This window comes from Aethina tumida, chromosome 3 (genome assembly GCF_024364675.1).
Source record: "Aethina tumida isolate Nest 87 chromosome 3, icAetTumi1.1, whole genome shotgun sequence".
NCBI classification, from domain to species: Eukaryota; Metazoa; Arthropoda; class Insecta; order Coleoptera; family Nitidulidae; genus Aethina; species Aethina tumida.
Window position 1 is genome coordinate 35,230,650 of NC_065437.1, and position 15,196 is coordinate 35,245,845.

General features: G+C 29.7%; 5 protein-coding genes and 1 long non-coding RNA gene across 9 annotated transcripts; 4 read left to right on the forward strand and 2 right to left on the reverse strand.

Annotated features, from left to right (window-relative positions):
* The first annotated feature begins 2,381 nt into the window (after window positions 1-2,381).
* On the forward strand, window positions 2,382-3,416 carry LOC126264843 (rhodanese domain-containing protein CG4456-like). Of its 2 annotated transcripts, none has more exons than XM_049964376.1 (4): window positions 2,382-2,726; window positions 2,796-2,978; window positions 3,031-3,193; window positions 3,253-3,416. In XM_049964376.1, the coding sequence occupies exons 1-4, from the start codon at window positions 2,645-2,647 to the stop codon at window positions 3,302-3,304; spliced, it is 480 nt and encodes a 159-aa protein (XP_049820333.1). In that variant the 5' UTR covers window positions 2,382-2,644; the 3' UTR covers window positions 3,305-3,416. The 2 variants fall into 2 exon arrangements, with proteins under 2 accessions (XP_049820333.1, XP_049820332.1); XM_049964375.1 differs by having other exon boundaries at window positions 2,403-2,744.
* Window positions 3,417-3,631: 215 nt separating this feature from the next.
* LOC109605497 (rhodanese domain-containing protein CG4456-like) lies at window positions 3,632-4,411 on the forward strand. 2 transcript variants are annotated; one of them, XM_049964378.1, is made up of 4 exons: window positions 3,632-3,733; window positions 3,864-4,014; window positions 4,080-4,242; window positions 4,288-4,411. In XM_049964378.1, exons 2-4 carry the CDS (start codon window positions 3,873-3,875, stop codon window positions 4,355-4,357), a joined length of 375 nt encoding a protein of 124 aa, XP_049820335.1. In that variant the 5' UTR covers window positions 3,632-3,733; window positions 3,864-3,872; the 3' UTR covers window positions 4,358-4,411. The 2 variants fall into 2 exon arrangements, with proteins under 2 accessions (XP_049820335.1, XP_049820334.1); XM_049964377.1 differs by lacking the exon at window positions 3,632-3,733 and having other exon boundaries at window positions 3,788-4,014.
* A 3,905-nt stretch (window positions 4,412-8,316) lies between these two features.
* Window positions 8,317-9,155, reverse strand: LOC109605499 (uncharacterized). Of its 2 annotated transcripts, none has more exons than XR_002191973.2 (5): window positions 9,075-9,155; window positions 8,920-9,025; window positions 8,770-8,868; window positions 8,541-8,696; window positions 8,317-8,479 (listed from the first exon to the last, which is right to left on the reverse strand). It is a non-coding gene; the product is annotated as an uncharacterized LOC109605499 (long non-coding RNA). The 2 variants fall into 2 exon arrangements; XR_007547527.1 differs by having other exon boundaries at window positions 8,541-8,707.
* Window positions 9,156-11,614: 2,459 nt separating this feature from the next.
* LOC109605501 (protoporphyrinogen oxidase) lies at window positions 11,615-13,206 on the forward strand. The gene has a single exon (XM_020022091.2). The coding sequence runs from the start codon at window positions 11,701-11,703 to the stop codon at window positions 13,102-13,104; it is 1,404 nt and encodes a 467-aa protein (XP_019877650.1). The 5' UTR covers window positions 11,615-11,700; the 3' UTR covers window positions 13,105-13,206.
* On the reverse strand, window positions 13,109-13,998 carry LOC109605503 (transcription initiation factor TFIID subunit 13). The gene is made up of 4 exons (XM_020022095.2): window positions 13,753-13,998; window positions 13,509-13,690; window positions 13,297-13,454; window positions 13,109-13,246 (listed from the first exon to the last, which is right to left on the reverse strand). The coding sequence occupies exons 1-4, from the start codon at window positions 13,780-13,782 to the stop codon at window positions 13,224-13,226; spliced, it is 393 nt and encodes a 130-aa protein (XP_019877654.1). The 5' UTR covers window positions 13,783-13,998; the 3' UTR covers window positions 13,109-13,223.
* Window positions 13,999-14,131: 133 nt separating this feature from the next.
* Window positions 14,132-14,932, forward strand: LOC109605502 (U1 small nuclear ribonucleoprotein C). The gene is made up of 3 exons (XM_020022093.2): window positions 14,132-14,244; window positions 14,301-14,614; window positions 14,697-14,932. Exons 2-3 carry the CDS (start codon window positions 14,314-14,316, stop codon window positions 14,864-14,866), a joined length of 471 nt encoding a protein of 156 aa, XP_019877652.1. The 5' UTR covers window positions 14,132-14,244; window positions 14,301-14,313; the 3' UTR covers window positions 14,867-14,932.
* Window positions 14,933-15,196: the final 264 nt, after the last annotated feature.

The window sequence follows — 15,196 nt, forward strand, 5'->3', positions numbered from 1 at the left end:
AAAAATATATATTTATAACTATAAACACAATAAGTTATATATAGTAAAAATTGTCTAAAATATATATAAAATATATGATTACAAATTTCCATTTTTATTTTATTCATTGTAATCGTATTTAGATATATTTAAATGATTAAAAAATATATATAGAACAAATGTAATTATATCGATGTATCCCAAAATGTAATTAATTTCTATTCTAATCTAAAAATTTGCAATAAAACACACAAAAATATAATCAAAATATCCTTCATTAAAAACACAAAAACCAGTTTTAAGGAACATGGAATACCACGACATACATTTACAAAGTTACCTTGACGAACAATTTGTGAAAAATATTGAAAACTTGCGTCTGATTCTTATCAAAATCTAAAATCATTTAAATAGCAAACATTTTTTTGTGCGCCGACGACCAACAGAAATGCACATAAAAACACTTGTTGCGATTTTTGAAAAATATACGTGCACCTATTATTTTGAACTATATTAGTAAAAAATACAATTTAAAATATAAAAGAAAATTTAAGTATGTTTTCATTAGGTCAAATTAATTTAAAATTTTTATTTGAATATTTTATTATAAAATGAAATTTGTCTACAATAAAAAGTTCCTAGTCAAATTGTAGAATATTTAATTAAAGATGGTAATTAGCATTTTATTGAATACATTTGCAAAATCTTTTAAATAATAGCTAAGTAGAATTGTAGTAGTATGTATTTGTTTATATTCAATTAAAATTATATTAGTAAAAATTATAATTTAACATATAAATTTAGGGCAATAATAATTTAAAATCTTTGTATAATTCATAAAATCCTTGGTTGAAATTTTAAAATACCAAATTACACTTAAGTACATTAATTAGTATAATTAACTATTTTATGTTAAAATTTAATATTAATAAAAACAATACTAATATATACTTGAATATGTTAAAGAAGTTCAAATGTTATTGAAATCATTCTCAAGCAACAAAAATACAATTTTTCCCCTTCTCCTCTCTAAAAGTGGCATTCTTAGAAATAAACAATTGAAAGTGCCGGCAACACAAATTTGCACGGCTTACTTGACGGCGTATCCGCCGATCGCTACTTTTATCTTTCGCCTATACTCGAGATTATGTATTTATTTTTCTTTCACTTTTGCGGGGACAAATGCAAATTGGAAAAATGTCGAAAATCTAAGTGAAGACACGGGACAAGGGACGCGTCTTATTCTAACCAAAATTAGAAATTCCTTTGTCCACCGTCGACCAATATAATTGCAAATACATCAAGGTATGAATTATTATTCAACTTATTTACATTGTAAAAAATTATATTTTAAAACAAATTCATTCGTTGATGTTAATTCCTTCAAACTTTGACATCCAATATCTTTTAAAGGGTAAAAGGTACAAAAAAATTGTAAGATACCCTTTTTGTAGAGCACTCAATTTCCTTCAAGAAATGTAAACAGAAATTTTCTGTACGATCAAGCAATGTCCAGATATGGATTTTTCCATATAAAATTAAGAGCATTTTTAAAGGTGGGTAGGACTAAATTTTCAGTGTCGGAAGTTAAACAAATATAGTCGTCGATTATTTTGGTCCACCCTAATATATATAGAAACTATTAAAATTATTTATTTTTATATAGCTTATTTATCTTCTGCGGCTCTTGTCCAATTCTTTGACATCATTTTTGCACTGTTTATATTAATTGATTTTTTTGCAATAAGAATATTCTGAATATTACATATACGCAGAGTTAGTTTTAATCCTAGTATTCAAGCATCTAGTGGTACTATTGTATTTTATTTTACTTTTGTTTAATATTATTAGTAATAAACTACTTAGTATAATTTCTCCTTTTTCTTAAATAACTTTAAACCTTTGTGATATATGTAAATTAACAAACGTTTTATGGATATTAGTTTTTTTAAAAAAAATTTATTATTAAGAACATTCCAAATAATTCATTCAGAGTTTGAAAATTGACTAATAGGAAGATAACATTATAAAATCATTTTTAATGACAAATATATCAGCGACTGTGAATTTCGCCATTTATATGTTTATATATTAATTTCAAATTATATATCAACAGCTACGTTGGGGATTTGCACCAAGTTTCATATTCCCAAGTTTTTGTGGTGCTATAACATTTGATTACTTCGCGGATGATATAAACATGTCTACGGTCCACTACAGTTGCGTTCCGAATGAGAAACCGAACCGTGTCGAGCCCAAACGTGTCGAAAGTGTCTAACTAAAATAACTAGTTCACAGAAAAGTCGGTTTGCCGAATGACCACACTGTTTTCTCAGAAAACTTTTCTGTCAGTCCGCATGTAGTCCACTATCGCACATTGTGGTGCCATCCAACCTCAAAATATTGAAATATCGCTAGTTTGTAAATTTCTCGCCAAGGGCGATGTCGTCGTGCTAAGCATTCTCTGATTCCAGAATGATGACAAGGATATCGTTAAAATTTTATATTATATTTATAATAACATAATTTTGTGACATATTTGTTTACATATAAACAACCAGTCGTTATAATGCCAATATTGAATATCCACATTGTATTGTATGTTTTCTGTGGTTGGTGGTGGTGTTCTTTTGACATCTGTCAATTTACAAGAAAAATTTGAAAAATGTTTAATGGAAAATTATTATTTTCCGTGTTCAATACAGCTTTAAAAAGTTACTCGTCCAAGATTGTCAGTGTGGGAAATAGTAAATATTATTTAAACTGTTTGTCACGTGTAATACTATTAGACAATAAACTAACCCCAATTATTCTAGGTATTAATCTGCCAAACATATCGAATCCTTCGTTAATCTCATGTTATTCGACATCTTCTGACGTCGTCACATACGAGGACATAAAACAAATAAAAAGAGATGATAACGTAACATTGATTGATGTTAGAGAACCCCTGGAATTGATAGAAACAGGGACAATACCAGGCAGCATAAATATTCCATGTAATATAAACATACATTTGAAACTTTTTCTAATTAAAATGTCTCATTACAGTAGGTGAAATTGAAGCTGCATTTACACAAACACCCAATGAATTGTTTTTAAAGAAATATGGAAGACCAAAACCTAATTCGAAAGACCCCATCATATTTTCATGTAAAAGTGGAAAGAGAAGTGCAATAGCCCAAAATATAGTACAGAACATTGGATATTCAAAGTTTGTTACATAATATACATATATCTTATTTGTTGACTATCATTTAATTTATTTTTTAGTGTAAGGAATTATTTAGGAGGTTGGACCGATTGGGAAACCAAGCAAAAGTGAATTTTAATAGAGGATCTTAGAATTGAGTCTGTTGAATTTTTATGAATTTTATGCTGTTGCAAATAAAAAGATTTTGGCTGTTCATTTGTTGGAATAAAAAGTACATCATCTACCTCATTATTGCTTATTTTCCCTGCACATTGAAACCTACTTATTTATTATTATGTTCACATTTTATAATAAATTTTTATGCGTGAATAAATTATTTGTAAAATTAGTATCTGCTAAAGAAAATTTTTGATAAAACATAATTGTTTTGAGACCACTTAGAAACAAGTTGTTATCTCAAAACAAACATGATATTAATTAATATTATAAACATCTATTATTCCAAAAATATGTGTCTACTTGTCTACCACTCTGTATTTAATTTATCTGCATTTAAATAATTGAAATTTTTACTTAAGTGGAATCAATACAATATTCAAGGTTATTCTCTAAATATACCGTTACTTATTACAATCGCATTTCATATTTTATCTCATATCCATTTTGATTATACCGACGAACAGTAACAAAAATGTTTCTAAAGGTGTGTTTGTTCTTGATGTATTTACAGTTATCCACAATGGCATTTACGTTGCCTCCAGTTGTTACATTTGATGATGTATTCAAATTAAAGGATGACCCAAACGTATTGATAATCGACGTGCGTGAGCCAAGTGAATTACAGGAGACTGGATCAATACCAAGATCTATTAATATACCGCGTAAGTGATTTTTTATAATAAAAATTAATTCAATAATAAGTAGAATTCACAAAAACATATTTTAGTCAACGATGTTGAGTCAGTATTAAAAGATTTACCAAACAATGAATTCGAGGAGAAATACGGAAGAACAAAACCTGACTTCAATTTCCCGATAATCTTCTCCTGTAGAAGTGGAAAAAGGGCTGGACAGGCGCTTGAAATTGCTAAAAACTTGGGATATAAAAAGTAATTAATTTTAATGTTTCTATGAAATAATTTAATAATTTTTAGTTTAAGCAACTACAAAGGCAGTTGGTTGGATTGGGCACAACATATCAAGGAAATGGAGAGGAAGGAATAAACAACTGTTTATTAATAGAATTATTACTATTATTAATAAATGATAATAAATTCATATTATTTGAATTGCAAATTAAAATAATGTTAAATTTGTAAAATTTGTTAAAAGAGTGTTTTTAAATTCAAATATGTGTTTTTGGGTTTTTTTTGTCAATCAAACAACCGTAGCAAGGTTTTAATTTCAAGCATTGAGTAATTTAAATTAGTTTACATCCAAACAAAGCAATGATTTAAAATTGTCATTTGTATAATAATATAAAAATATACCAATACTAAACCCATTAATTAATAATTAATCAACGATGATTCATCATTGATCAAACTTTTTTACAAACTTATAATTGACTATAACGAATTTATAGTCGGGTATGGAAAGTTATCAAATCCATCCGCGGCCGTCGCTCAAACCCGCCCCCCCAATCTTAGACAACGGTTCCCAAAAAATCTTAGATTCATAAAAAACCGAAGCCTCTCCCATTTTATCGCCGAACATCGCAATATATCTATCATCCAGTTACCGTCCAAACAAAGTTAGTAAGTACGTTTCTGTACATGAGGCTGGTGCGGTTTGCCTTAAATATACCTTATTATATTCGAAACAGACAAATCCGTTTCATATATGATATCCCGACCTTTCTCGAAACCCCACAGAAATTCGCACAAAATCTCCGGAATTCTCTCCTCAGTCACCCCAATCCGGAAGTCTCCCGCCTTCACAACATCCTTCTCCGGGCAACCGACTGATATAAAAGGCCATGCCTTTTAACTGTCGACCTTAATCCATGACCGTCCAGCGTAACACCTCTCTAAATAGTACTTAGAAAAATAATTAAAATACTCTTCGTATTCGTATGCCTTTGAATTCCATCAGGAGAGCCTCTTTTAAAGAGTTTCCCCCTCTAGTCCAAAAAAAAAACATGTAAAATAAATTCTATACACAGAATATCGAATAGATTTGCATACTTAAATATCTTAAAACACCACATGCTTCCATTTGTTGAAGATGATATGCCCGTAAAGTGGATATTTCAGCACGACCATTATCCTAAGCATACAGCAAAAATGGTTTGAGACGGAAAAAGTAAATGTTATGAAATGGCCGACCCAGAGTTCCGATCTTAATCCGATTGAAAGGAAACCTTTGGGATCATGAAGACCGCAAAATCGCGATGAACACCCCGAAAATCACGATAAAAAGGAGGATTTGATAACAGCAGTTCATGTCAAGACAATTAAAAATAACGATTACGCAATTCGCTATTAATTTTTTGTTTGTTTAATATAGAAAATTTGTTTTGTAGCAAACTAAATGTTTTTATCATAGACAAAATGGAAATATTATTATTGTTCTTTACTTTTGGCCGATAGTATATATTCATTTTATTTTATCTATTATTGAGTTTTAATTTAAAAATGTTTACCTACCTTTTATGTTAGTTTTTATCGTCTGATTTATCCTTATTACAAACGAAATTCGTAAACTACATCTAATATATATAGAATTTGCTCTAATAAAACTTTAACTTAAGATAGAGTTTAATCAGATTTTAATTAATATTTAAGTAAAAGACTATTTATACTAATTTATTAAGGCACGCAATTTGCTTCAACTGAATAAAAGTCTATAAATTCGTTATAGTCAATTATAAGTTTGTAAAAAAGTTTGATCAATGATGAATCATCGTTGACGATTAATTATTAATTAATGGGTTTAGTATTGGTATATTTTTATATTATTGTACAAGTGATAATTTTAAACCATTGCCTTGTTTGGATGTAAACTAATTTGACTTACTTAATTTAGTTATATTAAAAAAAAAACATATTTTTTAATTATAAATTGATCATTTTAAGTAACATCAATGTTTTGTTTATATTTTCATTAATTAATGTTGAATAATGTGTTAGATTCGTTTCTATTAATAATTTATTAGCGTTATAAGTTAAATACATACATGATAGGTACAGAAGTGTGTAATTATCTTCGTTAAAATGATAATTATTTTATTATATTTTAATATAATATTAAATATAATAATATATATGTTAGCTTACGTCATCACCTTCACCGATGGACCGATGCGACGTGCTCACATCTATTTAGACTAGTTTTGTTTCATAAGCAAATCTGAAGTATTTGTTTACATTTAATAATCGGGGCAGTTCTTAAGAAAGAACCGAGCAGTCAAGCTTTAGATGTCGAGGGTTAAACTACGTTTGTTGTAATAAAGCGTATTATTGTGAATTTAGTGTTTTAATCAAACTAAAAAGACAGATTAACAGTCGCTAATCTATCATCAGAAGTGGGATATCTTCTCGTGAATTATTTCCGGAAGAAAGGACCTAAAAAAATATTTTTTTTTTTTTTTTGTGTTTCTTTGTGAACGAACAATGGCAGACAATAGTGAAAAACGCGACCGCGCAGTAAGTCCGAACGTTGTGAACATTACCGAAAGTGCATCGGAGAGAGACTAGCAGCAAGAAAGTAACAACAGATTCCAAAAACAAAACATGGAAATTTTATCGACAATGGCCAACGCCCAAACTACTCAAGCAACATTGAAGATGACTGCGCAGAAGGTTTAAGTGTGGCTGCAGCGCAGTTTCGACTTGTAAGATTTAGAAATTGCATTTGAGGAATATAACTTGAATTTGTCAGGAATGGACGAGTGGGTTACGAAAGAAATAAAAGAACAACCGAATGGATATTTTAGACATCTTGTGAAAAACTTTGCAACTTTAACAGCACCGATATCTGCACTGTTACGTGAGGGAAAATCTTTTGAATGGACATTTAAATGTGAAAATGTACGATTGATTTCTTATCCGATTTTCAACATTTTTGATCTGGAATTGTCAACCGAACTACATACAGAAGCAAGTTCGTTAGGATTAGATGTCGTTGTTAGCTGTCGAATAGAGAAAAGTTGAAACCAAAGTATCACGGACCCTTTGAGGTAACGCATTGTTTACCTAATGAGAGGTACGCACTCCGAAGGATTGGCAGCCGAGGTAGAACTACAATAGCAGCGCATGAACAGTTACGAACCTGGCCAGATACAGAAATTCTATAAGGTATGATGGATATAGATTTATTTAATAAGATTGATGTGTGAATGTGTGTAAAGATCCCTGCTTAGTAGGCTGTTTAAGGTCCCTGTGTATCAGGCTATATGTGAAGGTCCCTGCTTAGTAGGCTATGATTAAGGTCCCTGCTCGGCAGGCTATTTTTAAGGTCCCTGCGTCGCAGGCTATGTTTGAGGTCCCTACTTTGCAGGCTATGTTTAAGGTCCCTACTTTGCAGGCTATGTTTAAAGGTCCCTGCTCGGCAGGCTATGTTTAAGGTCCCTGCTCTGCAGGCTTAGATTGTTGTGTTCTGGGTCTGTGAGACAAGCGGGTAGTAGACCTGGTAGTGGTTGAACCGCCTCTGAGCTCCTGGCTAGAATATGGTATCTTTTGATAGCACTTGGGAGACATGGGTGTAACAGACCTGTTGATGGTTGAGCCGCCTCTGTGCTTCTAGTGGTTGTTAACTGTGCCACATAACAGTCTATTTTGTTAAATGAAATAAGGTTTAGACTTAGTTCTTCGAATATATTTTGAGCTTGTACTGCTGTTATAATGTTTACAGATTACCGGTGTCAGGTGAATCTTTGCAAAACTGCGGAAGGTGCGAGGACGCCCCACATGTCAGGAAGGCCGTGTTAGCTTACGTCATCACCTTCACCGATGGACCGATGCGACGTGCTCACATCTATTTAGACTAGTTTTGTTTCATAAGCAAATCTGAAGTATTTGTTTACATTTAATAATCGGGGCAGTTCTTAAGAAAGAACCGAGCAGTCAAGCTTTAGATGTCGAGGGTTAAACTACGTTTGTTGTAATAAAGCGTATTATTGTGAATTTAGTGTTTTAATCAAACTAAAAAGACAGATTAACAGTCGCTAATCTATCATATATATTAAATAGTGCATGTGTTAAATATCAACCTTTAGTGTTGTTACAACATCCTTTAAAAGTAATAATTTAAATTATTCTCAACGTCGTAAAACTAAATATAATATAACTAATTCCTTCTTATATTCACCATTAAGGCGATTACGGAGTATATAGATTGTCCAATCTAAAAAATTTGAGAACATATTTTAACATAACTCTAATTTTCCATTTCTAGTACATCTCACCTTCATTAATAATATGTGATTGACTGGCAATTTTTTTGTAAAATAAAAAGTAATGGGTTTGGAAGTATTTGTTATCAACATCAATAATAATTTTCTATTACTTATATTAAAGTAATACCACGGCGTATGTGATACGTAGTTAAATATTTTTTCAGTCTAAATAAAGCCTTGGTTAATTTAATTTAATTAGCTTAAATATTATTATTATATATTAAATTTGTCAACTTACCACATCTTCTATAATTTGTCCACCAACCAAATAAAACATCACAGTATGTGAAAGCATCAAAATGAGTATAAATTTATCGTATAAGCTAACTCTATCAACCTAAACTCGAAAATTGTTATTTCAAATTAATTTATGTATAAAGTTACTTACATTTGGATATAAAAAAGATACACATAATGATGTACCGGTAAGAGCTGCAGATATGGCATAAGGAATGACTGCAAAATTTAATACTTGTTGAATTCTCCCTGTCAATCTATAATAAATGTTGTCAGTTTATAAGTTTAAAAAATTATCTAACTTACATTTTTATCTCAGTATGAAATTTTATTAATTTAATTAATTTGTTCTTTATCGTTCTCTGACAAATTGATTCTTCATTTACTACAAAACTATTGCACATGCGTTTAATATAATATACATCGCGAGTCAAATATGTTGAAAGTGTGAAAAAACATAATGCATCACAAATACATACGGAGGGAATCAATAGAAAGCTAATTTTATGTAAATAGTACAATACAACTAAAATATAATTATTTGAATTACATAATAGTGCAATTGGATAATATAAGTTCTCCATATCCATATTAACAGCCGCAATTGTAGTAAAAAATGCTAATGTGTAAAAATATAACGTCAAATACAATCTTTCTTTTATTAACATTAATAGCTTAGGGGAGAGTGTTATGTAATCTTTGCGAGATAAAATTGACATAAACTCAAACAGTATTGGTCTTATTAAGTTAAAACTGTAATAACTAAATAAGGCACAACCGGATACCTATAATTATAATATGATTGTTATTTGTATTATTAACTATTATTAATTATTAAAATGTATTACCTGCACATGAAAACTAAATAATATGGCATTTTCAATGATGAATTCTAAATTCCAATTAAAAACCATACAAACAATATGGACAAAAATTGTCGGCACCAGACATATTGCAATGAATTGTGCAAAATGTTTATATATTTTGTATGGTCTAATATATAAGCCTATTACCCAGTATATTCGGTAGTCGGTAACATAATATTTAATTAAACGTTTAAAGTCATTCCAGTATTCAAGTTTAAGAACCATATTTTCTTATAAATAATTAGAATCTTGATATCTAAAAATAAATAAATTATTGTCAAATTAAGCTCTATAAGTTTCACTTGTATCCCATATATTTATCGGGAGAAATAAATAAGGGTAGAAGTACTTATAAGGAAATAACTTAGGCTTTCAAAATGCCAAATTTCAATTAATAATAACCATTATAAACTATTTTAAACTTATATAATTATACATTCTATATAAGAAGCTTTCTACAAAAATTAACAAAAAATATTGAATAACTTTGAGAACTATAAATCACATTTTTTCTAATGAACCATTTTTTGTTTAACTATATTTAGTTAACATAGTTATCAAGGAATAAAACCTGGAAAATTACACTTGTTGAATTAGCGCATTAGTTTTCACATTTAAAATAATTCTCACTAAATGTGAATTTTTCTCATTCCCAGCAGGTCCATGGCCTTGGAATATTGTTGTGTTGAGCAGTGTACGTTACAAATAAAAATAATATCAGATTCCTTGGCCTTTTATGTGTTTTAACGAGTATTGAGGTATTTAAGTGACGACGAGTATTTTAATCCTAAAATGTCGGATTATTTAAGAGCATGTAAAACACTTTAGTGGCATTTGGAAAGTTGTAATAATTTTGAATTATTATAAAAAGTTTAAATTAGTTTTGAAATAATTCTTTTCCATATGGTTGTATTAATTTTCAGAGAATTGGGCTAATATCAGTAAAATATTAGAAACAATGTATATACAGAGTATTTCATAACTCATCCGAATTTTTTTATCTCGTTTTTTGTTGAATTTTTATTAGATTATTTTTTTTTAATAAATCGGCTTATTATTTGGGCTCAATGTGATCCTGAAGAAAACACGTCGTGGCAATGTTATCGGCGATTAAGTTCTTCTATCAATAATATGGCAGAGATTCCCCTCCTTCAAAGCATGTCCATGATGTCGCTGCCTTCATTGAGTATTTAATCTATGGTGGTATTCGTTGAAAAACAACCTCTCTCACTCAAACAAACTTCATTCTGAGTCTCCTATGTTGTTTTATGAATAGAGATTTTAATAAATATTTTATCCATTAAAATAGAATTATAAGGAACTTTTTATTTTATTTTCCAAAATATCCTTTAAATTTTTACTATTTAGATACTATGACACTTACCTTTTTTGTTTTATATATAGTATATATTTGTTTTATATATAGTATATATTAAGAAAAACGACACTGATTTTAAATATTTCTCAATACTAATCAATGTGACACTGAATAAGTAACGTCGTTTCTAATAATTATTCCTGATGCAAATAATTCTTATACGAATTATAAATATTTAATTAAGATTAATTTTATTTAACTACAATAATTATTATTATTATATCTATAATATATATAATATATAATTATATATAATCTATAATGTATTGATTATATCTTATATATAATAATATTTACGTGTTTTATTTTTATATGTATATATTTTGAGTGAAAAAAAATCAAATTTAGAAAAACATTTATAAACAATAATTATTTTAATAATTAAAATATATAATATTTTACTAAGAACATTTTTTTTGACAAATAACCCTTTCAGCATAAAAATGAAGTAGATAAATTTTACTCTGACTACTCTTGATTGAATTTATTTTTGAGGAATAAATATTGATAAGGCAAAGTGTTTCTTTCACATGCTTATATATAAGGTATACAAGTAATCAATGCAATTAAATTAACAATTGGTTGCCTAAATTGTTGCAAACAATATTGACACTTTCCACATAACCTAATTTCTAAGATAACCCTATTTTCAGACAGAAGTATATACAATTTTCTTCGAAAACTAAAAATGACACGTGTAATACTTGGTGGAGGTTTGTCTGGTTTATCGGCAGCCTTCTATCTCCTTAAACGACTTCCAAAACAACCAATTTTTTTAATTGAAGGCTCCAACCGTCTTGGAGGTTGGATTAAATCTGATCCTGTTCAGGACAACATTATACTTGAACAAGCGGCTAGAACGTTACGGCCTCGAGGGGAATTAGGAGAAAACACATTGGCTTTAATTGAAGAACTTGGTTTAAGCAATGCAGTTATTCCTATACCTATGAATAGTCCACCAGCTAAAAATCGCATGATTTATGTTAAAGGGAACTTGATTTCATTACCTTCAAGTATTAGTGATTTGTTTGTAGTTAAACCACCACTTACTAAGCCTTTAATTAACCATTTATTGAATGATATTAAAATACCTGCGAAATTTGTTAAAGATGAGTCCATATATGATTTTGTGCAAAGGAGGTTTGGAACAGAAATTGCAGATTACTTCATCAGTCCTATGATTTGTGGAATTTGTGCGGGAAATGCCAAGGAAATCAGTGTTAACTTTTTGTTCAAAACACTTTTTGATTATGAACAAAATCATGGTGGTGTTATAAAAGGCTTTATTAAATCCATATTTGCAAAGAAAGAGAAGACTACGATCACCAGTGATTTGGCAACAAAAGCTAAACAGGAGATGTGGTCAATTTATTCTTTAAGTGGAGGCTTAGAAACTCTTACAAAATCTTTGTCTGACCATATAAGTGCCAAAAATGTGAATACTATGTTAAATTCAACTTGCCAAGAACTGAAACTATACAGTAAAGGTGTTGATGTAATATTGAATGATGGCAATCATATTAACACACCCCATGTAATTAGTGCACTTCCATCATACAACTTGGCCAAATTAGTTAAAAATCAACATCCAGAATTAGCTTCATTATTAAATGAAATCAAATTTGTGACTGTCTGTGTGGTGAACTTGGTGTATAACAAAAAATGGATTAAAAAAGATGGTTTTGGGTTCTTAGTACCACCTATAGAAAATCTGCCCATTTTGGGAGTGATATATGATAGTTGCTGTTTCCCCTATGGTAATGACAAAACTGTGTTAACAGTAATGATGGGAGGGCACTGGTTCAACAAATATTTTGGAAAAAGTGCAACAGAAGAAGAGTTGCTTGCTGTGGCTACAGAACAATTAAAAAACATTATGGGTATTGATGAAGAACCAACATTAAGTAAAGTAAATATTCTTAAAAATTGTATTCCCCAATATGTAGTTGGTCACAATGAGACAGTTGCAAAAATTAATGATTATATTAGTTCAAAATTTTTACCAATATCACTTTGTGGTTCCTCATATGAAGGTGTTGGAGTCAATGATGTAATTTTATCAGCTAAAAAAGCTGTTGATCATGTTAAATAATTTGTTATTAAGTTTGTAATTACATATCTGTGATATATGTATTTGTTATGTTAATGTCAATCTTTATAACAAGGAAATAAAAGCAATTTCTTATATTTAAAATTGTCTTTATTTTACACCTAATTGAGCACTGCATCTTTACCTGAAACAAAATTATTAAAAAATGTATATTAGTTATATATGATATATTACCAGCAAATTTGATTTCATCAAAAGCTTTACGAGCTCTTTTTAATTCTTCGTTCATAGTTAACAGATCTTTAACTCTGGCATACTTTCTTGGGTCTTTTCTCACAAGAAAAACAATGTCTTCTACTTGGACTCTACCTGTTCTGCCTATTTCCATTGCCCTAAAAGATATTTTTATTATTATTATTAATAAGCACAATGTATAGTAAACATACTTATGAGTCATTTCAGTAATAAATTCAATCACTAAATCTTCAATTATATCGACACTTTCAGTATAAGGATTTTGATCATCACCAAATCCATACATCATACATCTTAATTCTTTGCTAAAAAGCCTTTTTCTGCCAGCGCTACAAAGCGCTAAAGTTGCATCACCTCCTTCTTCTTCATCAAACTGTAACCATTCATAATATACTTAGTGAAACAAAAAAAGATTAAAACAAATGATATTTTTACCTGTTCAAATGTTTCTTCGGTAGCAGCCATCTTTCTTATTATATAATTTTTTAATAAGTGCAATAGTTTGTTTTTTTTTTTGGTATTTTACTATTTTGTTGTTTTGTTTAATCTAACCTTACATAGCAATACTCGAAACTCGGATATAACTTCTAGAAACCTGTAATCGTTCTTTCTATAGTGCCCCTCTTATAACACCCTACTATTTTTAAAATCAATTTGGATAAAAAAGAATTTGTGAAATTTATTCAAGTCTTACATTAATAAAATGAATAAATTATATTTGTATAATTAATTAGTTTCATATTAAAATTACTCTTTGAAAGTTCTAGATTTCTCAAGAGTGTTCAATTTCAGAAGAAGAAGATTGATTGTGACAGTTGACATTAGCATTATAAACACAAACTAAAGAGAGCTGTATTTGTTTGACCCCAAATTAATATTAATATAAGACTTTGTGTAAAAATAATTTTCTTAATTTAATTCACTTAGGTATATAAAAAGAAATCCACAGTTTTAACAATAAACTTAACTTAACGAATTTTTAGGATACCAATCAAGATGCCAAAATATTATTGCGACTATTGTGATACATACTTGACCCACGATTCGCCCAGCGTACGGAAAACACATTGTACAGGACGTAAGCATAAAGATAACGTAAAATTTTTTTACCAAAAATGGATGGAGGAGCAGGCACAACATTTGATCGATGCTACTACTGCAGCCTTCAAAGCAGGCAAAATTGCCAATAATCCATTTGCACAGCCAGGAAAAGGTGTTGCTATACCACCACCAGCCCAATTGACAATGGGTCAAAGGCCTGGTGGGCCTGGAGCACCACCTGGTATGATGCCACCAAGTAAGTATAATTCAGGAAAAAAATAAATATTTTATGCTATTAAAATTAGATCTCTTTGTAAATGTAAATATGTAATTTTCAGCTATGGGACCTGGAGGCCCAATGCCACCAATGATGATGGGCCCACATGGACCAATGCCTCCAATGATGGGAATGAGACCTCCAATGATGGGTATGGTACCTATGGGTCCCATGGGACCCATGGGCCCTGTCAGACCTCCCATGGTAAATCCTCAACAAATGAAAAATTAGATGTGTTTAGTTTAATTAATAATTATCATTTCTTACTGAAAAGTAAAATAACTTTTATATTTTAAAGATTGTTTTACTTGTATCCCAGAATTTAGTTTTAATAGTGACTCAATTTATAGGAGGTGTTTCTAAAATAAGTTGTCACAATTTGGAAGCAGGTAGGACATGTCCAATAATGAAGAAAATCTAAATATTTTTTTCTTATTCTTATTATAAATCATTTTAACTGTCTTCATTCATTAAAACCGAAATGGGCTGTTATGCGGTAAAATTAATCAAGAGTACCAGGGCCAGAAAAAGTGGATAATTCCCCAGTATATACACCTCTGT